Here is a 23,442-nt window from a genome sequence, read left to right as displayed (position 1 = left end):
ATGGCATTATTATATATATTTGAAAGCATCTACCTCTTTTAAAACAACTAAGATATTCTTGAGTTTGACTAACATGCCCCAATATTCTTAATTAGCAAGGTGTAATTTTTAAGATAACTCATATCTTCATTTAAAAGGTATAATGTTATCCTTCAAAAAGTCCTTATTTACTTAAAATAATTTTAAGTTACAAAAGCCTCATTTTTTTAAAGAAATCACTTTTTCTAAGATTCTTACCTTTCCATTTTATGCAGTCCCACAGATTTATTAATTATTGCTTTCACAGATACAGCATAGTACTAAGACATATCATGCAGCCCCCAGCACTAAAACAAATCAATTTTAGCAGCAGTAATTCTCCATAGAGTACCACCTTCTAAATGAGGCAGATAAACATCTGCAAATCCAGTAAATCTATTCATAAAGTGGATCATCTTGAAGTAGAAGCAAATTCATGAGTATAATAATGCTTGCTTTTGGTACCTCACTTATTTTCCATTGCAGATTACTTCAGTGAGAAACAATACCAACAGCAAACAAAGCTCAAAAGAAAAACCACCACAAATTTCAAAATGATGCTGTTAGTATAAAAAAGAAAGTTCAACACATCTCAAAGCGCTGATCAACACCATCATGCATCTAATGCTGAGGGTTAAAGCCCAATGCCCAGTATTTAACTATTTGATCTTCACAGATCAAGCAAGGACTTTAAATCATCTCACGTGCAACAGTGTTTGCATAGCACCCCATTTTATCCATGCCACAAAATGGTAAATTTAGTAGTTACCAATAAATAAGTTGGGGGTCAAAGGGACTAAAGCCTTAGACTGCTCTTTATCATAAGATATCCTCAGACAAACCTCCCCATTCTTCATTCTGGCTCTATAAAATTAAGGAGCAGAGAAAAACTGGTAAGTGGCTGATTTTTTACAGAAAAAAAATGCCATGCTATTATTTCCTTTGTCATTATACATGTATGTGTTTATAAAATAAATCCAACTGCATCACCATACTCCACTTCACCCCCCAAAAATCTGGCTTAAATATATATGTGTATGGTGGGGGTACTCCAAACATTGTAAAGAATATCTATCAATAGGGCTGGGGTTGTAGCTCAGCGGTAGAGTGCTTGCCTAGCATGTGTGAGGCACTGAGTTCAATTCTCAGCACCATATAAAAAATGAATAAATAAAATAAAGGTCTATTGACAATTAAAACTATATATACATATATATATATATATATTACCAATTTAGCAACCACAACAAGTTATACTTTAATAATTTAAGAGTCAACTTTAGTACCAGTGGCATGAAATGTTTAAAATCCCAACAAACATTAAAAATTGGAAAATGGGCCAATTTCCAGGCTTCCCCCCAAAATCTAATCATGTATGCACACAACCAAATACCAAAAGAACAAGCACAGAGTTCAGTCTACAAATGCCAAAAATGATCCCTTGTTTACTAAGTAATTAACCACAATGAAAAAGGTAACATTATTCTTTGATTACTTATGCTGATATTTTAGCAATTATTATTTAAATATGCATTTGTTTTATTCTTATTAATGTTTATGCTGACAACCTACTTGAGCCAATGACAATCTGTCCTGTTTGCCTATAAGATGAAAGACTATCTAAATTATGTAACATTCATATAAATTGGGTAAATCTACTTCTTAAGGATAGAAACATTTTACAAGCTAAAAAAGAACCAAAAACCAAAATCATTCTGTGATTTCATTTATCTTTAAGCCCAACAGATATAAGTTCATTTTAAGTTGAAAGTTTTTAGAGCTTAGAAATAACCCAAATAAAAGACCTCACACTAAATAGAAAAAATCACAATGCATAAAAAATTAGATTAAGAGTTAGGGTTGTGGCTCAGAGGTAGAGGGAGTGCCTGGCATGCGTGAGGCACTGGGTTCGATCCTCAGCACCACATAAAGTAAAATAAAGACATTGTGTCCACCTACAACTAAAAAAATAAATACTTTAAAAAAATTAGGTTAAAATAATCAGAACTTCTGCTACAAACTTAAGGCTGAATTTAATAAAGTATCATACAGCCATATTTACAATTTTGGAAGTAAAATCACTTCATGACACTGACTAATTGAATACTACACCCCAAACAGCAGAACCAAAATAGGTAACATAAATTTAAGCATTTTGATAAATCTAACAAGAAATAATTTGAAAAATATTATTTATATCTACATAGTCAATAAAAATTTCTTACTACTGATAGTATGAACAACAAAAATCCCCAGACTAAGAGGCTAAAGATGGCATTTATATTAGGAATTATACTTCTATAGTAATGCTTTTATTCCCTAGTACATTAAGTACTATAAGCTAAACATAGCATCATTGTCATATATTATAAAGTACATAGTAATTTCCCAGTATCATTTAAAAAATAATTCAGGGCTGGGACTGTGGCTTAGTGGTAGAGCACTTGGCTGGCACATGAGAAGCCCTGGGCTCCATCCTCAGCACCACATAAAAATAAATAAGTAAAATAAAGGTATTGTGTCCATCTATAACTAAAAAATAAATATTAAAAAAAAATATTCCAGGCACAAGGAGATATCAGTGCCTTAAACATCTAAGGAAAACATTAAAAGTAAGAAGCTGAACTTCAACAACTTTCAAAATGTTTTAAATGTTTAAAGCAAATGTAATTAATCAGAAAATGATGAAAAACTTGGAAGAAATACCAGGTTCTGATAGAACAGAATATAAGTCCATAATAATGAAATACAAAAGTGACCAAGGAAAAAGACAAATATGAAAAATTCCCAATTCCTCATCCTGGATTCTACCTAATATTTAAAAGTTTGTTTAGTGAGCAGCAAAATAAGAAAGTACTAACTTTAAAACCAATTTTACAACCATATAATATATGCTTATAGTCAGCACACCTGATGCTAAAAATAAAAATCTCCAAATATAATCACTGTGGCAAACTGTACACAGAAGGAAAAGGGTCTGTTCTCATTCTACTACTGAACAGCAGATGGTATGAGGACTGCCAACAAATTCTTCACTTTTGCAGGTACCCTAACTATTCTTTTGATAACTACAAGATAATTAGGTGCACAAGGCACTGTTGTCACCTCAGCTTACAGCAACCTCTACCACTGAGTGTTGCAGTAGGTTTCCCTAGTAGTTCCCTCCTCTCCAGAGGCCAATAGTAAAGAAATTATAATGGAGAAAGAGAGTAAATCTTCTCTCATTTCATTACCTTAAAGCTTGCCATTTCTGTAAAAATAGAAATGCTAAAAAACTGAATTTAAAGTCTCCTTTAGTAACTGAAAAAAAGCAAGAACTGACAAATACATGTGTAATGCACAATGAGGGGCCAATATAAGCTAGAAATATAAAACCATACTTTCAATGCTTCTGCAAAATACACCTGTGAATCAAAAAAAAATCAACTTTTTATATATACGTACATATACACACACTTAACAACTGCCTTAATGAAAACACACTACATTGTTTTTTTCTATTTACTGACCCTTTATTATGTTATAAACTTTCTATATGATAAAAACCACAATTGGCTCTAAGGCATAATTCCATTTAGTACCTGAATTAAGCTATCATTAAATTTTTTAAAAAAGGTAGACTTATATCAATATGAAATTTTAAATTTCAGAAACAGAAAGTACATAAGTATCAAATACATGCATGGTTACCCCAGGATGACTGAAGTAATTAAAAAGGCAAGGGGGTTATTATGGTTCTGGAATATGGAGGTAAGATGAGAAAACAGTAGTTTTATAGAACATGGTTTGCTATTTAAGAAAAGCAAAGTATGAATACTTTTTAGCTTTATTAATATAAAACTAGAGAGTTCTACAAAAAGTCTAATTGGAAATCCCTACCACTTGCTTGGCTACATTTGTACTTAATGGATATGAGGTGAAAATATGAACCAATTTAGAATGAAAATGCTGTAATCTCACAGTCAACTCCCAATTAAAAAGGAGGTTGGTTGTCTTTAAGTAATTTAAAACAATGGATGGAGAGTTCTCAACTTGCTGTAAGGTTTAGCCAATATTTTCTCTTTTTATAATAGTCTGTCCTAGTAGGGTCCAAAACTGGGTCATTAAAAATAAGCTTGACCAATAGACCATCTCTAAAGTGAACCATCCATCCATAGATAACTGAGTTGATGTGACTGACACATATTTCAATCAATAAACTGCACATGAATAATACATGCCAAGCATGCTCTGGGTAACTACCAAAACTCTAAGAAGACTGAGACTTCCCTAGCAAGAGCAAAACATGCTAGTGCCTAGTCAGGAAAACAAGTGACTTACCTCCTGTAGTAGATCAGCCTGCTCAATTGCTTTAAGGACATTTTTCTTGGATGTTTCCTGAACTTCCCCTCCCAAAAGAAACTCATCCAAAATAAAATAAGCCTTCTCAAAATTAAAGATGATATCAAGTTCACACACCTGAAAAACAAAAACAATACAAACAAAATCCCTCAAACTGTTAAAATTTAAGCAAGCCAAAGAAATCTGACCAAAGTGAATCAATTTTAACTCTTTCTAAAAATAGCAATCACATTGACTAAGCATCATTAATTTAAGTAAGCATAATTTTCAAATTTTAAAGTACTTGAAAAAACAATGCATACAAGATAAATAAGACATGTCTCTGCATACTCTCAATGTGAGCAACTTAGTAATTTTCTGCTCCTAAAACTGATCTTTAAATATTTATTTCCTGGGTTATGTGATTAAACTGCTAACCAAATCTGAATACTGCACTAAGCACTACCATGATATTAATGTTTACAGTCAAGAGTCCTTTCTATTGTACTATTTTAAAACTCATTGTAACCATCATAATTAAATGAGTAGGTCTGTATGGCCAATGACCCTGTAAGTTAACTGAGTAGACAAACTGAGAAAAAGTTATTATTGCTTTCTCCCTGTAATCCCCAATATATGAAAATAATAAACTTGTTAGAAAAAAGATCATTTTTTTTAAAAAAAGGAGAGAGATGGTATTCAATTTCTTAAAATAAATACTCACACTGCCAAAATACTTGTCAAGTAATTCCACATAACGATGAATTATTTCCAGGGTAATTAGTTCATTGTCCTGATCCTCAATAGCGCAGCAAAAATACAGACTAGCATATCTATAACAAAAAACAAATGTGGAAAAAAAAGTTACCCCTATAATCATGTTTTCTAAATATATTTTTATATTCTATTGTGGAAGGTCTCATGCTATAAGCATGTTTATTTCTTTTCTTACAACAGTACAGAATTTTTTTCTCCTAGACTACAAAAGTAATAAATGCATGAGATATTTTGAAAAACACAGGCAAAAAGAAAAAAAAAACACTAAATCATACCATCTAGAAAGAGTAACTGATTTTGCTCTTTGTCCTTTCAGGATCCTTTTTATGAACATTTGAAAACAGTTGACCCAGGTTTTTCTTACTACAAAATCTACTAAATTAGAGCAAAATACACTGGGATTATTTCAAACTACAAGTAAACAGCAAGTAATATAGATCTTTCTACTGAAGGACTTATTGAAGATATTGTCAGATGAGGTCATTGCCTTGGACATTTTACTGAAGCATAATATATACACAGAGAAGATCTCAAGTCATAAAAGCTCGATGAGTTTTCAAAGTGAACCCATTTATGTACCAGCACCCAGAACAGAATAGTACAGAATCTGAAGACCCTCTTCTTGTCACAACTTCTCATCACTATAGGCAATTGTAACCACTATGTTATCCTCTAACAGCACAGAATAGCCTTATTAAAGGAGGTTTCTAGAATTGTGGAATAATGTCCACCCCACAAAAAAAAGAATGACAGCTCCAAGTTATTATAGAAGTTTGAGAAAGTTCTTATTACTTAAGGGAAACTTGAGACTCATCCTCAAATTTTCCCATTTCCACACTGTTGAATTAAAGAGGAGATTCTTTTTTTTTTAAATGTTTTTTTATTTTATTTTATTTTTTTTTTTATTATTGGTCGTTCAAAACCTTACACAGTTCTTAATACATCATATTTCACAGTTTGATTCAAGCGGGTTATGAACTCCCAACTTTACCCCGTATACAGATTGCTGTATCACATCAGTTACCCTTTAAAGAGGAGATTCTTTACCGGAGAAGACAGAATAAGGCTGGGACATTTACTCTCCTCCGAATCAGGATTCTGGCACATGGAACTGGGTTATGCCTAATCCCCAAAAAACACACTTACCTTGAGGCATAACAAGTCCTTTAGGGAGGATTAAATGAACATTTCAAAATGGTTTAAGTGTACTTAAAGCTTTTGAAAGGAAAGAAAATAAAAACCTAAGATATTCTAAACAAGTCTCAGTTTAGATTGTACTTTTCAATGAGGAGCACTTATTATTTTTTAGAAAATATGACAGGCAATTACTGCTTATAGTATAATGTGAAATAATATAGAGAAAATACACACAACTTCAGTTTTAAGATTCAATGAGTCCCTGCTCAGTATAAAAACAACCTATTATTTACACAACACTACTAATTTCAATATTATCAAAAACATTTTACCTTATTGATCTTTTCTTTTTTTAATATTTATTTTTTAGTTGTAGTTGGACACAATATCTTTTTTATTTTTATGTGGTGCTGAGGATCGAACCCAGGCCCTCACACGTGCTAGGCAAGAGCTCTACCACTGAGCCACAATCCCAGCCCCTTACTGGATCTTTTCAACAGCAAGTACTATCATCTTTGATCACACACAAAAAAACAAAAATCAATGAAGCCCAGAAAACTACTGTGACAAGAAACTGGTCTCCCTCCTTAACTCCAGGTCCTTAACCCTCTCACTAGACTCCTTTGTCATACGTATCATGTCTTTATTTTTTCCAATTTATTTATTTATTTTTAAAATTTGTTTTAATGAGTTATTCATGACAGAACTAAGTTTTGACACATTGTACACAAATGGAGCACAACTTCTTACTCCTCTAGCTATACATGGTATAGTCACACCACTAGTATAATCACACATGTATATAGGGTAATAACATCTGTCTCACATCATGTCTTTTTGCATGTCCTAACTTCTACCTAACTTCCATTTTCTGAAAGCTATTTAAAATGGTGGGTCTCCCGTAGTCACATAAAGTAGGCATCTGAATGTATTTGTTTATCACCCTGAAGGGAATCAATCATGAAGACATAACAAGGCATGGCTTCCAACTTTAACAAATAATTTCTCTCTTTCCCATCATTACCCTGTTTTTGATCATCTGTTCAAAAAGCAAATGAATATTCCAACTCTAAGTTCTTCCTAATCCATGCTCTTTCGTAGAATTTTGAATTTGGAGAAATTCACAGAAATGATAAATAACATTCCCCGAATTAAGAAAACTAAAGGGGCTGGGGTTGTGGCTCAGAGGTAAAGCACTCGCCTACCATGCATGAGGCACTGGGTTCAATCCTCAGCACCATATAAAAATAAAGCTTAAAAAAAAAAAAAGAAAAGAAAAAGAAAAAACTAAAGATTAAAAGGACTCACATAAAAATGGTACATTAAAAACAAGCTATGCTAGCTGACGTGAACAGAATACCAAATAATTCTATTACACAGCATTTACTAATAATTTCCAGTAAAATTCCTTATTTTTAAGGCTTCCTCAATGCTAGTGTTATATAATCTAATGGCTGCACCATCGTTACTCCTTATCTACAGTACTGCCTTTTACAAATACTTAAGATACTTATTTACTTAAATATGACTCAAACGTCTGAAATTATAGAAATCATTCAGAAGCATGAATTTAAACACCAACCAATAATGTTTTTTGGTAATAGGGATAGACCCAGAGGCTCTTTACCCCTGAGCTACATTCCCACCTCTTTTTTTTGGGACAGAGGGTCTCAATAAAGTCTGGCCCCAAACTTTCCATCCACCTACCCTCAATATCTGGAGCCTCTAGGGTTACAGACATGTGCCATCATACCCAGCTATGGAATATTTTTAAAAAGAGGAACAAGTCCCACCAACACTATCTAAAAAATTTTTGTTTGGGTATTGGGGATCGAACCCAGGGCCTTGTGCATGCAAGGCAAGCGTTCTATCACTGAAATATATCCCTGGCCCTCTAAATGTTTAACTTTCATTAAGAATAGAAAAGGGGGCTGGGATTGTGGCTCAGTGGTAGAGTGCTCACCTAGTATGCGTGAGGCACTGGGTTCGATCCTCAGCACCACATTAAAATTAAAATAAAGATATTATGTCCACTTACAACTAAAAAATAAATATTTTTTTTAAAAAAAGAATGTAAAAGAAGCTGTCAAATTAATAAATTCTTGGGCTGGGGATATAGCTCAGTTGGTAGAGTGCTTACTTTGCATGCACAACGCCACGGGTTCCATCCCCAGCAAGTGCGCGCGCGCAAGCACACACACACACACACACACACACACAAAATTTAATGAATTCTTTTTTTCAGATGAACAGAAAGCTATCAGGATCATAAGCCTTTTCAGAAAGTTTAAAGAAGGAAAAAACAGAAGTCTGGCTCCAAACTTGAGTCCTCACTCTAAATAAGACACTAAATGTTAGCTAAGGCTTCCGCATATTTTACCATTTTAATCTTCACTACCTTACCAGAGATACTATTATTGCTTGAGTTTATAGGAGATCCAGGCTTAAGTAACGTACCCAGAACAGCAATTTGACCCCACAGCCAAATTTTACATTAAAAACCATAGCCAGCAATCGTATTAAAATAAACCTGCACCTGGTAAAAATTAAACTATGCTCAAAGCAATATTTTAAGAGCTTCAAAGGAGAGAACTAAAAAATGTCATACTGATTTTAGTAAAAGATTACCAAGAAAACCTGAAGTGTTTTCCCTACTTTTAAAATCCAAATGGTTTTTTTAAAAAAAAAAACAACATTTTTAAAAATTCAATAATGAGCTCATTTTATTCTCTTAGTACATATTTGTAAGTCTAAATCTGAAGTGAAATTAATAATAGACTAGTAAGAAGAAAGGTATGTTTGGTTATTTTTAGCACGGTGGATTAAGGCTTACTCTAATTACTGGCACTGAGAGAACATCTGAAAGTGCCTATTCTTATATTCAAACACATGACTTCTCTGCAGTCAGCTAAATTATCAGCTGACTATGGGTGAATGTAGCTAAACTATTCTCAATACCCACTAGTATGTCATTAAGAATTCTTTTGTTAGTAAAGAAAATCAATAAGTACCCTTTAACAAATTCTCAAGCTAGTAATGCATGAACATATTTTTAAATTAATTTAAGAAGACTAATCCAATGTCTCTTTTATAAAGTGCTGCTTAAAATAGGAATCAGAAACATACAATATTCTGTCTTCAAGAGATCTTTAAGAGTATCTATTTTAGGGATGAGGAAACAGAGGCAAAGTGACTTGCTTAAAGTCACAAAACTAGCTAATAGCACAAATGGACAATTCAGGTCCTCAGATTTTCAGTCTGTCTTTTCAGCTATATTTTCCTTATCTCCCCTACAGCTCCCCTCCCCAAAGGGAAATCTATATGCCAAACACTTGGAATGAAGAATGTGTATGGCCCAATTTAACAAAAAGGACATAAAATACCTCTGCTGATATGAACAACAAAAGAGCTGTTTGAACAGCAATGCATGGTGGCGCATGCCTGTAAATCTAGCTACTCTGGAGGCTGGAGCAGGAGGATTGCAAGTGCCAGGCCAGTCTGAGCAACTTAAGAGAAACTGTCTCAAGGTAAAAAAAATTTTTAAAAAATAATAAAACGGTTGGTGGTACTGTAGACATGGCTCAGTGGCAGAGTGCTAGTGCAAAGCGAGGGGTTAAATCACTAACCCAAAAAAAAAAAGTGCCTGTTCAGAATTTCTCAGGAGCTAAGCAGTAATTCTCTGGTTTAAAAGGCTTTTTCATCCAGTTAGAGCAGTGAAATCAAATCACCTAATAATATCAACAAAAATATATGAGGTGGTAAGAAGATGAAATGGGGGAGTATATAGAAAAACAGATTATAAATTCCATGTTTTTGGGCTGGGGATGTGGCTCAAGTGGTAGCGCGCTCGCCTGGCATGCATGCGGCCCGGGTTCCATCCTCAGCACCACATACAAACAAAGATGTTGGGTCCACCGAAAACTAAAAAAAAAAAATAAATATTAAAATTCTCTCTCTCTTTAAAAAAAAAAATCCATGTTTTGTACATGATTATTTCAATAAAGCTACGTTTTTTTTTAATTGTTGTTAAGCTCACCTTTTACTTAAGGGAGTGTTGATCTAAATATTAAAGTCAGGTTAAATATTCTTTATAACTTTTAAGAAAAAGAAGTGGCCCAATAGGGACAGGCTGAGTGGAACGCATAGGAATACCAACCAGTTCTTTCCTTTATTCCTTTTAACTGCCCATTCATAGGCTCGAGTCCCTTGCTGGTATTTTCCTCCTCCACACGGGGGACTCCTTCCCCTATCTAAAAATAAGCTTAAGCCTCTCACACCTTTTTTCAATCCTGTCCCCAACTCCTGTGTCTAGGGGTGGTTACCACCTCTCTCACAGCAAAGCTCCCCAAAATAGTCTCCATGTGCTATTTAAATTACTCTACCTCTTCACTCTTTCCCCATTACATCGAGAGTTCTGTCTTTACTACTCCACTCAAAATGTTCTGGCAAAAGACAATTTTGTAAAGTGCTTACTACAAAATCTACCAGATTCTTTCTTCACCTTCACTGACTTTTATGTGACATCTGGCATTAGTTGATCTTACTCTAGAAATTCACTCCGCTTCCCTGACTTTACTGACCTAATACATACCCTATGCCTTCCACTTGAAGGATGGATATGTAACACTTTTCATCTAAGTTTCCCCAGAATTCCATGCCTATGCTCAACACAACCCACCAGAAAGTGAGACATTCCAAAACCAACTTGTCTAAAAATTAGCTGGGTTCTCTAATTTACCATTCACCCCATCAGCCAAATTAGAAATGTGAAGATCACCCCACTTCTCCCATTCCTTGGCAGTCCTCCCCACTTCTAGGTGTGACCAAGTCTGATAAAACTTCCCTAGGTAACAGCTCTCCTTTACAAGCCTCTGTGTTCAGGACTTTATTATTATGCAGTCTCCTACAGATCCTGCAGGTGCCAGTTTCAGTCCCTGTCCTCCCCCCACCCTTTGTCATTCTTCAATCTCTGAAAAAAAGCTCACCTAATCTTTTTTTCACTCCTATTTAAAAGCTTTGCCTCCATACTTGAAATTTAAATTGCACCCCCCACCCCCAGCAGCATATGACCTCCAACAAGTCACTTTTCCCAAATATATTGTTTTAATACAACAGAAATTTGATCAATATTATTATTTTTCAAATTCAGAACGGTTTCCTGTGCAAAGAGGAAAGTGAGCAGGGTGATGGGATACCTGTGATTTCACAAGAGCAGTTCCATTTCTGCTTGTTTTATTTAAGACTATCCCTGGGTCAAAAAGCTTAAAAAATAAAAGAGTATTTGACCAGATTATTCCAAGATATTGCTCAGATCTCAAGTACTACGATTTTTCTAAAATCTTTCTCAACAACTATAAATCCAACACTGTATAAAAATCACCCAAACATGATTAAATGATTAAATTCATTGTGAAATAAAGTCTACAGTATTTAAGAAACTCGCTTTGTCCTACAATGGCCACTTCCTTCCCTGCCACCCACCCACCCCTCCACACACAAAATGAAACAAACAAACAAAAAACCATCCACACTTGGAGTATAAAAGAGAAAAAACAGACTTCTCTTCTACCCTCAGGGCATTCCATACTGTTAGTTCACTGTATACTCCCCATACAAGAGAATTTTTTATATGCAGAAATGTTTTAATCTTAAATTCATTAAATTATTCAAAAGGGAACAGAAATGGGGAAGAAGCAAATAATGTCCCTTTAAAATATACTCTGTAAAAAAATAAATTATATTTCATTAAACCTGTTAAGAACAATCCTAAAAATTTAAGATACTCAAAAGAGTTTCTTCAGATACCAGTAAAATAAAGATATAAAGCATTTTTTTAAATATCAGTGTAAAAAAATTACCAAATTTTAAGAAACCTATCTTTGGCAAAATTATCTATCATATCTAAGAATACCTTCACCACAGCAACAAGTGTAATTCAAATTAATAAATACTATTAACAAACAGATCCTATACATACATAAAATTTTTAGACATCTGTATAATTGCAAAAGTCTATATGTAGCCAAAATGTTTATAAGATTCTAACAGTCAGATACAAGGCATGTTAAATATTAGTCATTATTTTATAAAGATTCATGGGAATTAGACTCTCATCTATGCTTGCCTAAATTCAGAGAATTACTCATGTAATTTAAAATACTGAACCTTTTTGCCCCTGAATTCACTGAATTTTCCTGAAAAGATGGTTGAGTATGACTAATCATTTATGTCTTTAATTATATAATTAGTTTAAAGATGATTTCCCTACGTATCATTTTGGCCTAGGTAACTCATCAAAACAGCAGTTCTCTTAAAATAAAAAGCTTTCCTTTAAACCTATTTCATTTAAATATTTATTGATCGTTATTTATAAATGTTATTGCTCAAAAGTCTGCAACTTCCCTATTACAAATGACCAATGCCAGGTGCAGTGATGCACACCTATAATCCCAATGAGACTGCCAGGAGGACCACAAGTTTGAGGTGAGCCTTAGTGACTTGATGAGACCTTGTTTCAAAATAAAATATTAAAAGGACTGGGGATGTAGCTCAATGGTAAAGCACCCCTGGGTTCAATCCCCTGTACCCCCCCCCAAAAAAAAGACCTATCATTTCATTTTGCTATCCCACCTTTCTGATAATTAAAAATTATACCTTTTATAAACAATCTTCAGATCTCGCCACTCAAGGAAGCTGCACATTTTAGGTTTCCGTGCTAAAACGGTTTGAACAAGTTCTCTTGTGATCTTTTTCTTCTCTTTGTCTGAGAGTGGGACATACCATTTCTGCAGTCGAAGCTTTCCCTGACGACTAAAAAGCAACATAAACTGCATCTGTTAAGATAAATAAGAAAATCAATATTAAATGCAATACTTTGAGTCAATAGTTATAAGATTACATGTTTCTCAGAGAACCTTTGAGGGATAGGTGTTTAACTGATAAATGATTAGCAGTCATCAATATGTTTATGCCAGTTAAAATAGCAGAAAATTATTTTAGAAAGATCTTACTACTTAGATGCAAATCTTCCCTTCCCATCCCACCCTGACCCACATACATGTGACCACGTACGATATTCACCACACCATCTTTGGAGGGAAACGTGTGTATAAAAAGAAAAACAAGTAATAAGATGGAGTGAAATTTTTAAGAAAAAGATAGCTTTGGTAATTTAAGAAACGATTTTCTACCCATACTATACATTCCACACTGCCTACACCATGCATCAAAAAAGAACTATAGATATCAATTGGTTTAGGTACATTCGGAAGAAACAGGAGATCTACTGTTTTTCACCCCGAGGCCGTTCTAGTTCCAGGCTGAATTACTTGCAGACAAACTGCTTATCATTTAGAATGCTCTCTTCAATTTATGCTAGCATATTTTAAGCAAAACAATGATCTAAAATATTAACTAAAAAAAGGATCGCATAAATATATTTTTCCTAATAAAAGCCTGATTTGAAGTTTATGTTTTCTTCTCATTAAAAGGAAAAAAAAACCACAAACACATACACAATTAAGAACTGAGTTATTAATATTATGGAAGAGAATGCAAACCTTAAAAAGGCTAAAAATAAGAGGTATACATCGTCGGACAATACATGAAATACTTCATTTAAAACAAAAAATAGCGTTTACAGATGGAGTAGATGCCAAATTCTAATATATTTTATACTTAAACTAATTTGTATGGATTTATTTGAAACTTGCAAGTCTGTTGATCCGTGTACATCTTCTTTTAAAGCCAACATTTTTAAAATTCAACTGGTTCGGTAAGTATTGTTTCTACAAAGTTTATTTAAAGGTAGGATTCAGATAGGTATTCATTTTTTTTTAACCTTTATAAGTGCCTTTAACAGTGCCACTGAGAGTAAGATTCAAGCCTTGACTCTTAATATTCACCACACCATCTTGAATTTGAACCTGGGGAGGGGGAATTTACACAACCAACAGAATAAAATGGGATCTAAATTCCAATAAGAAATTATTGCTGCTTTTTTGCGATAATGCAAAAAGGCATCAAGATACCTGGAAATTTATGACTTGGCAATTTAACTTTATTAAAGTTAAAATTAGCTTATTACTCTACTTAAAAAGCTTCCGTAGCACAAGACACACAGATATTTATTCAGTGGTATCAAAGTGCCTCCCATATAAGTCCTGAAGATAGCGGCATTCGAAGGGACAGCAAGTGAAGCATCAACTGCACAGTTATGCAAACCCGTTACCAAAACTTGGACAAGAATGGACCCTGTGTTCACAGATCCTGGTAGCCAGGAGGGGTGGGCGTTTGCTTTCGAAAAATACAGTATGGGTTCCCGGCTGTCTGTAGCAGGGTCCTGTAACCGCCCCATCACTTTGTCGGACGAAGAAACAATGTATCCCCCTTAAAATAAATCATGCGCTAACGTGGGACGAAACCTGGTAGCAAGGCACAAGTATTGCTTTTCCTCTCTTTAAACATCAATGCTCTGATTTTTGCCACAAATCACAGGGCACTACAATTCCTCGAGACTGGTGTCAAAAACAATGGGCTCAACCCTGGAGTGGGCTTGGGTCCAGCGTTCCTTGGGTCCCGCCGTCTCCGATGCCACCCCCACTCCCGGGGCCACACTCCATCACTGACCAAGCACGGGCGAGGTGACAGGCAAGGAGCGGTGCAGACAATGGCATCCGCCGCCGCGCAGGGGGCGCCTAGAGTCCTCGGCCGCCGCCGCCCCCGGCCCCTCCCAAAAACGCCCCGCAAAACTTGAGTCGATTCTCGAACCACAGGTGCCGCGGGGCCCCCGCGGAGCCTAGGACTGGCCCCCGCATCCAAACGCAGCGCAGAGTAGTGAGCGGGGCGCGGACGTGGAGAGAAGTGAGTTGCGGGGCGCGGCGCCCCAGTGGCGGGCCAGGCGGGCGCGGGGTGGGGTCGTCGGGGCGTGCGCGGGGCGGCGGGGGGCGCGCCCAGCCATCCCTCCCTCTTCCCATCCCCAGCACCTCCAATTGTCCCTCGGGACTTACGGCGGCCGCTGGCCGCGGACGCGGCGGAGCTCGGCCGGCGGGGGCGGCGGCGGCTGAGGGGAAGCCCCTGTCGCCTTGCTGAGGAAAAGAAGCCGTGGTGCTGTGGGGAGGGGACCCGCTTGGAGGAGGGCAGGCTTAAGCAGCGAGGGAAGGGCGAGCCAACAGACCCCGCCCCGGGGGCTGGACGAGGGAGGAGCCGAAGCTGCGGCGAGAGGAGGGGCAGGTTGGGCGACGCGCGGGAAGGCGCTCAGCCGTAGCCAACGGCTCTGTAGGCAGCGCAGATACCGCGTAGTCTGAGGTAGCCGATTGGCCATCTCTCCGCTCGGGGGCGTGGTTATAGCCGGAAGCTGGGCCACGTGACCCGGAAGCGGCTTCTGCCGCGGCTGGCACGCCTGCGTACTTATGCTTGTGCCTCCGGGACGCGCGCGGGCGGTTGTCCCGGCTCTTTAGTGACGGGAGGATGGGGTTCTGCGGCGCCCTTAGTTGACCCGGTGGTGCAGGGTAGGGAAGGTCCGGACAGTAAAGAGCCAAGTTCGAGCTCCGAAGACCCCCGGTGCCCCGAGATGGTGGCATGGGAGGTGTAACGGTCGGTGATGATGGTGAGAGGAGAGAGTGCTGCAACTCGGGGGGAAAACAAGTCAGCTCTTTCGTGGAGCTGGTGCACGTGGCCCCTCCTTCACCTCGTATTGCTACAGCCTTAGCCCAGACACTTTCCCTCCAAGCATCGCAAGAGTTTCTTCTATGGGCATGCCTCGCCCATTCCTCGCTGTGGACTGGATGAGTTACTGTCCGTTTTCGGCTGAAAAGTCTAGACGGAATCCTCGAGATCCCGCTTCCTTTACACAGGGTCGCCCCCACCAGCCGCCTGGGTTCCAGTTTAGCCTTGCCGACGACTTGCTCTGCCTGGCATGTCCTTCCTGTCAAATGTCACATCTATGAAGCCTCACCCTAAAACCCTGTAAGCACAAGCCCCTCTTTCACCTACATGCCCATTAACCTATATTTGCACATCTTGGATTTTATTCATTTTGCTTCCTAACCTGGTTAACTGCCTAGTATGTAACAACATAAATGTGAGTTAATAAGACTATTAAAGGGTAGATTTGTTAAGAGCCAAAATGCTGAGCTAGTTCTGGGCACATAATGGATAATGCTTTTTTTTTTTTTTTTGGATGATAGAATGGATGAATCATCTAGTTAAACTCATCTTTTATAGATAAGGAAAGGAGGGGGGACCCACAGGATTAGGTGACCTTGCTTGAACAGCCACGGGTTTCCCATGTCGAATAATATTCATTACCCCAGTCACCTAGGTTCTTACAAAGGGAACTGGAAAAATGCTTTTGTTGGGTTATTCCCTCTTTGTGGAGGTTACTAAACATGGTCGCCAGAATATTTTTAATGGCCTAAAGTATAAAAGAAATACTAATTTTTTCATGAAAGTGAATTTGATCAATTTAAAGATATCCTATATTAGAGATTATGTTCATTTTGTGTTACAATGTCTATAAAACCAAGATGATGTAAAATAGGGATTTGAAGGCATTTGGGGTATTTTTAATGCACTGGTTTGACAAAATAAAAAATGTATAATACCTTTCCTTCTTAGTCCTACTATGCTACTTGGAAAGTTTCCTAAAACATGTATGATTAATTTATACTGAAAGCTATTTTAAAAAAATGATAGACTGAAAGCCCCCTGCCTAAATTTTTACCTGCTCTCTGCCCAAACATTCCCTAAAGGTATTTACTAATGTCCTTTTTCTCCCTTACTACATGAAATAGATACCATTAACCAGTTCAAAGATAGCTCTAATACTATGCAATGAAAATTCGCCCTCTGATTTCAAATGCTCTTTCTTTTTCTGTACAAAACACATGTCCTCAAGGTTCCAGAGATAGACACCTCCGAGTTTAAACTCATTGGTTATGCTCCTAATGTTGGTCTGTGACTCTGAAAATGAGGACGCAAAATATGCTGATGACATATTGGCAGCCTCATCTCTGTGTTCCTAGCCAAAAAAAGTGGGGGTGGGGTAGAAAGGGGAAGGAATTATGGGAAAAATAATTAGCAGCTGAAAGCAGCTATTACATAATCTTGGCTGCTTATTAATTTAGCAGAAGGAATGGCTTATTAAATTCTAATAGCAACAGCACAACTGCAAACAACCTAGCAATTAACAGTGCAGGGCCCATTATTTTGTTAATATGTTCTCTTCTTTTGGCAAGTATATGAGAACAAAATTTATAGAAGCAGATGGTCTTTTTCAGTAGATTATAGATGGTTTATTCCCCAGTCTTAGCATTAAGTGCTAATTGTGCATTCACTGTGAAAGACAAAAAAGAAACATGGTTGCCATCTTTGTTAGTAATTAACTGTTTGACTCAACTTCCAAATTGTAGGCTTCATTACATACATGTTACTTTTCACCTAGTATCATTTTTTAATGTATCATGGCAATAGGTTATCTTTTCTAATCTTCTGTTTTTGCTTTCTTGATGATCCTGATTTTTCAGTGTTAATAATGAAAGAAATTATAAGACTATATTTCAGAAAAATTAAAAATCAGATTTTATACTTTTTTCTTAAATTAAAAAAAAAATGCCTTGCTGTCACTTATGCTAAATGTAAGAGGTGAGAATGAAATAGGATTCTACCTTCTAAAGTAAAATTTTGAGATTCTTTATGTAATCATTTACAGTTTTTAGAAATAATTTTAGTTTCCTATTATTTCTGTCAAATGTGTTATGGCCATTTGCTTTCATCCCTTCTCACTCTCCAAAGACCATGAAATGGAAAAAAAGAAAAATAAAAGTTTGGGCTGGGGATGTGGCTCAAGCGGTAGCGCGCTCGCCTAGCATGCGTGCGGCCCGGGTTCGATCCTCAGCATAACCACATACCAACAAAGATGTTGTGTCCGCCGAGAATTAAGAAAAAGTAAATAAATGTTAAAATTCTCTCTCTCTCTCTCTCTGTGCCCCCCTCTCTCTCACTCTCTCTTTAAAAAAAAAAAAAAAAGAAAGAAACCATGTGCTCTAGACATTTAAAAAAAAAAAAAAAAGAAAGAAAAATAAAAGTTTAAAATATATACCCACAGGTATAGTAAGAGAGGAGACATTAGCATGAAGGTGTCAATAAGGATGTCAGCATACACTATCAACTTATCATTTAATCACTGATGATTTAAACAAAAATTGTAATATATTGAGAATATGGAGGAGCAGAAGTGAGAATAAGTTAAAATAATTTTAAAAATAGATAATATCTGAAATAAATTCAGAAATAGAATTAATAGCATATTCCTTAGATACCAGGAAGTAAATTCCAGAAGCAGTGATGAATTTTTTTCCAGGGACAGAACCTTGAAGTAGGATGTAATAAAGATAATTATTACATTTCATTTAGATTTTTACTTAGATAATTCTTTAAAATATTGTAATGAAACAACCATTCCGTTAGTTGCTAACTCCATATTTCGGCTTCTATAGAGTTCTTTTAGCCAGTCTATAAATTATTTAGAAACTATTAAATAAAAATGCCTAGTAATGGAATTCAGAGCTGAAACAGTATACAAGACATGTATAAAAAAGATGTTTGGAGTTTGTGAATTTGCATCTCCAAAGATAAAGTTGTTCCCGGGAGAAAACTGGCCTAAAATAATGAGGTTTGTGAACTAGTTAATTTCAAAATAGATAGAGCTGTCACTGCCAAAGGCCTCACCAATGAGTTAAAGAGAGATGTAGAACAACATATGCTCCTTCTTGAAGCTTGTTTCCATAGCTCTGAATGAAATGCAGAAATTTACCATATTAATATTAGGTTAGAGAAGTGATTCTCAACCTGAGCAATTTTCTTCCCTAGGGGACACTTGTCAGTATCTGGAGACATTTTGTTTGTTATAACTGGAAGTGGGTGATGTTACTGGCATCTCGTGGGTAGAGGCTATGAATGCTGCTCAACATCCTACAGTGCACAGGACAGCTCCACAATAAAGAATAACCTAGCCCCAAATGTCAATAGTGTCAAAATAGCCAGATGTGGGTCGTGCATGCCTGGAATCCCAGCAGCTCAGGAGGCTGAAGCAGGAGGATAGCAAGTTCAAAGCCAGTCTCAGCAACTTAGCAAAGTTCCTAAGTAGCTCAGCAAGACCCTGTCTGTAAATAAAATATTTTTTAAAAGGGTTCAGTGATTAAGCACCCCTGGTACAAAAAAAAGAAAAAAAGAATAGTGTCAAGGATGAAAAATCCTGGATTGGTCACTGGAAGAGTTAATACATGGTAAAATCTTTTTATAAACATTTCAAGAAATGAAGCAAGCACTATAGTCATTTAAGCTACCCTCCCCACCTTCTCACACAGAAGAGTTGGAGGCATTATTCTTAAAATTTATTAGATAAAACCTAAACTCTGAAGAGGTTGGCTGGTCACATACATAAGGCAGTCAGTATTCTTAAAAGTATATATGTGGGGCTGGGATTGTGGCTCAGCGGTAGAGCACTCGCCTAGCATGGGTGGGTCCCGGGTTCCATTCTCAGCACCACATAAAAATAAAGGCATTGTGTTGTGTCCATCTACAAAAAAGATTCTCTCTCTCTCTCTTTAAAAAAAAAAAAAAGTATATATGAATATATGATCCAAATGTGATCTTTAAAAAAAGTAAGCTTGGAACATTACTCAAAGTCAAAGTTACTTAGGAACTTGAATACATGAGATGGCTATTACATCCTTTCATTGATTTATCATGAATGCATGAATGCTTATTGTGTATCTGTGCTAGGAGATAACAGAGATACAACGATGAATAAGATACTGACTCAGTCCTTAAACTCCTGATACAGAATTCCAACTCTTTTGCAGACAGATCCTAGCTGGTTAAATCAGCAGTCATCAGTCACATATATGAATGTATTTTCTTTTGGGAAATCCCTAGAGATACTTAATAGAACTTCAGATTTCCATGTATGCCGCATTTGAAAACTATTTGCCCTCACGACCTCCCAGGGCTCTTTTTTTTTTTTTTTTTTTAATTGTAGATGGACACAATACCTTTGTTTTATTTATTTATTTTTTAATGTGCTGAGGATCGAACCCAGTGCCTCACGTGTGCTAGGCAAGCACTCTTCCATTGAGCTACAGCCCCAGTCCCTTCCCAGGGCTCTTAGCAGCAATCTTTTGCATTCTGTGAATTTTTTATCTCACTCTTAATTCATAGCAATATAAAAAAGATTCTATATGTTTTAAACAAAGTGCTTCCAAAGTTCTCTAACTCAATTTGAAATAGTTAGACCAGTGATTCTATAATATTCTCTTAGAGGACTTAGAAAGCACTGATTGCTGGGCCTCATTCCCAGAGTCTGATTTAACAGGTCTGAGGCAAGGCCTGAAAACTGTATTTCTAATAAGTTACTAGGTGATCCTGATGCTGCTGATCTAGGGGCCATACTTGGAGAATTGAGATCCGATTTTTTTCTTTTTGTCACTGACTTCATTAAGCCTGATCACATTAGGAGAGTCACATTCCCAATTCTGTGAATCTGAAGCTAAATCTATATGTACAACCCAGGGTGACATATGGTCATTATATGCCCTGTACTCTATAAGAAGATTCTAAGGCAGAGGAAATCAGAGTGCTTAGAGAAACCTGAAGGTTGTACCATAAAAATCAGAAGTTTACTGGATGAATATCACTACTCTAAAAGTTTTTTCCAATTGTTTATAGCAAGTGGGAATCACCCCTGAACTATTTTATAAGCAACTCAGACATGGGCTGGAAAGGAGGAAGATAAGAGGGAACAGCTAGACAGAATCAATATCTTTGGGTAAGGCAGAGACCATTATGTAGTTAGTAATCAAACTTGCTCTTCTCTTTCCTAGAAGAACCCTGTTTCTCAGCCTCCTCTACAGTTAAGTGTGACCATGGAGCTGAGATCTGATTAATGAAACTGAGTCTCTGTCAGCCTGGGTTCCTGAATGACTGCATGGAGCATACATACACAGACCACTATGACCAATCATTCCTACCATCAATTGTGCTTTAAGTGAATAAGACTGATTTTTCTGGGTTCATCTGTTATAGCTGCTAGCACTGCTCTCCATTCTTGCAAGCTGTTACATGCATGCGCAGTTACAAAGAGAAAGAACCATAGTAGTGGGAATAGAAGGTGAATTTTCAAGTGGATAGCACTTTTTCTTAATTCTAATCCTGCTTTATATCTTCCTTCCTTTGATGTTTGAAGATAATTGTCACATAGTCTGAGTCCAGAATTTAAAACTACTCATCTATCAAAAAGGCAAAAAAGACTTGAGATTTTTCTTTACATTTCTCTGATAAAGCCTGGCATTCATACCAGACAATTGATAAAACAAAGTAAAAACAAAATCAGAAGGCTGAAAGGGCTGAAAAATTAGAAAGGGTTGGGGTGGGAGGGACACATTTGGGTAAACTGTCCATAATGGACGCATGTGAATATTATAATCTCTTACAATCAAGAAACCAAACTTCATCTAAATACTATAGGAACAGTTAAAACATTTATACTAAGGTCCTATTAGCACTATTTAGATTATATGGACATTTGAATTAGATGATTGAAAACTTTTAGAAATACTGCACATATTTTAAGTATGGCAAATATATAAAACAATAGAATTAAAGGTAATTTTATTCAAAAACTTCATTTTACAAATGATGAAATTAAACCTCAGAGAAGTTAAGCAAATTATTCAAGATCATAGTACAATTAGTGGCAGGGGAGGAACCAAAACTCCTCCAGGCAATGTTCTTCGCATCACAGTACGTTGTCTTTTATAGCCAATCACTAGCTCATTGTCTTTAGGCAAAAACAAACAAATTAATTAAAAACCAAGAAACCACACTCACCCTCAAAACATAAACTCTTCAATTCTGCCTTCTTTTTTTCTCCCTGCCTGGTATTAAGGTATCTGTACTTCTACTACTCAACTATTTCTACTAGCTACTAAGTTCTACTAGCTTACTATCTCTAGGTTTGGGATAACTTAAAAATTGATGTCTCATAACCTAATATAATGCTTTGCATAAAGTACTCAATGTGTTAATTAAATTGACTTGAAATGCCAAAAGAAAATTTAATAATGCCTTATTACTTCTTGAATATTATCAGTTTTTATGAAATATTCTCCTGCTTTCCCTCACCACTAATATTTTACTATGTCAAACCAACAAACTGGACGTTCTATCTCAGCCCCTTCCCTCCACCTGATCCCATTAACAATTCCTTCTTCACATAGACATATGATTGTTTTTCTAAAACAGATCCTATAGAGAGTAGACCCTCTGTTGAAAATTCTTGAATTTCTTTATTATTTCATTCAGTTTATAAACTTGAGCCTAAACTGATCTTTGTCCGTTAAAGATGAAAAAATTAAAAAAAGTATTCACTCACTGAATATTGGGGGCAAAATAGACAGCAGCTTAGACAAGGAACCTTCTGCCAAGTTCATATGGTATAATGGCGTGAGGCACAGCCTGTAATTGTCAATCTCAACTCGGTGGAGCGTTTCAAAGCAGGGAGACCAGGATGCTGTGGTAGCATATAGGAGAGTTTCTAACCCAGAGTTTTTGTGGTGATGATGGGTGGTGGGGTCAGAGAAGGTTTCTTGGAGGACACAGCCTTTAGGCCAAGATTGAAAGAAAAATGGGAGTTGGCCAAGAGAAGACAGGGAGAGTTCCACACAGGGAGAATAGCAGGTACCAAAACAAAGAGATGGGAGATGGGTGCCTAACTGTCTTAGGCACCTGAAATGAAAGGTGATTGTGGCCAGAGGGTGCATGGGTAAAGATGACTGTACAGAAATTAGGAGGACTAGATTGTGTAGGACCTTTCAAAAAAGATTAAAATGTTTGGACTTGATATGAGGATATTGGGGCCAGTGAAAAAGACTGAGCAAGGACAATGCCATTATAGATTTGGGGTTTTAGAGTTTCAGAAATACCACTCTGGATGAGATGTGGTTAATTGTCTGTAGTGAATTTATTTTGCAGATGAAATATGCCATTCTAACTGGTACAAACAGAAGCAGTCTAAAAATGATTAGCATTGCTAGAGGAGCAAAATCTAGACTGAGCTTCCAGGAAAACCTTCCAGAATAACACTGCAGAATTTGACTGCCAAAGAGCTGTTGCCTCTGCTGTGCAGTGAGC

General features: G+C 36.6%; 1 protein-coding gene and 1 long non-coding RNA gene across 8 annotated transcripts in view; one reads left to right on the top strand and one right to left on the bottom strand.

The window, feature by feature from the left end:
• Ap1s2 (adaptor related protein complex 1 subunit sigma 2) overlaps window positions 1-23,442 on the bottom strand; it is a 50,283-nt gene that overhangs the window by 23,084 nt on the left and 3,757 nt on the right. For 3 of the 6 annotated variants that reach the window (XR_013431906.1, XR_013431907.1, XM_078035097.1), the window contains exons 2-4: window positions 12,907-13,085; window positions 5,063-5,171; window positions 4,339-4,476 (exon numbers count right to left, since the gene is read on the bottom strand). Coding sequence is in view for 3 of the 6 variants with exons in the window: in XM_078035097.1 (XP_077891223.1) it covers window positions 4,339-4,476; window positions 5,063-5,171; window positions 12,907-13,085 (426 nt within the window). In the remaining 3 variants the exon portion in view is untranslated. Of the gene's footprint in view, window positions 1-787; window positions 883-4,338; window positions 4,477-5,062; window positions 5,172-12,906; window positions 13,086-14,880; window positions 15,090-15,260; window positions 15,476-23,442 lie in introns of those variants that run through there. The other 3 variants (XR_005736089.2, XM_078035098.1, XM_040290881.2) reach the window with 3 other exon arrangements.
• Window positions 14,874-23,442, top strand: part of LOC144371791 (uncharacterized) — a 156,808-nt gene continuing 148,239 nt past the window's right edge. The window contains exon 1 of one of the 2 annotated variants that reach the window (XR_013431908.1): window positions 14,874-15,114. This is a non-coding gene — a long non-coding RNA (uncharacterized LOC144371791). Of the gene's footprint in view, window positions 15,115-15,646; window positions 16,219-23,442 lie in introns of those variants that run through there. The other variant, XR_013431909.1, reaches the window with a different exon arrangement.

Source organism: Ictidomys tridecemlineatus, chromosome X, assembly GCF_052094955.1.
Source record: "Ictidomys tridecemlineatus isolate mIctTri1 chromosome X, mIctTri1.hap1, whole genome shotgun sequence".
Lineage (NCBI taxonomy): Eukaryota > Metazoa > Chordata > Mammalia > Rodentia > Sciuridae > Ictidomys > Ictidomys tridecemlineatus.
This window is presented reverse-complemented; position numbering and strand designations above follow the sequence as displayed.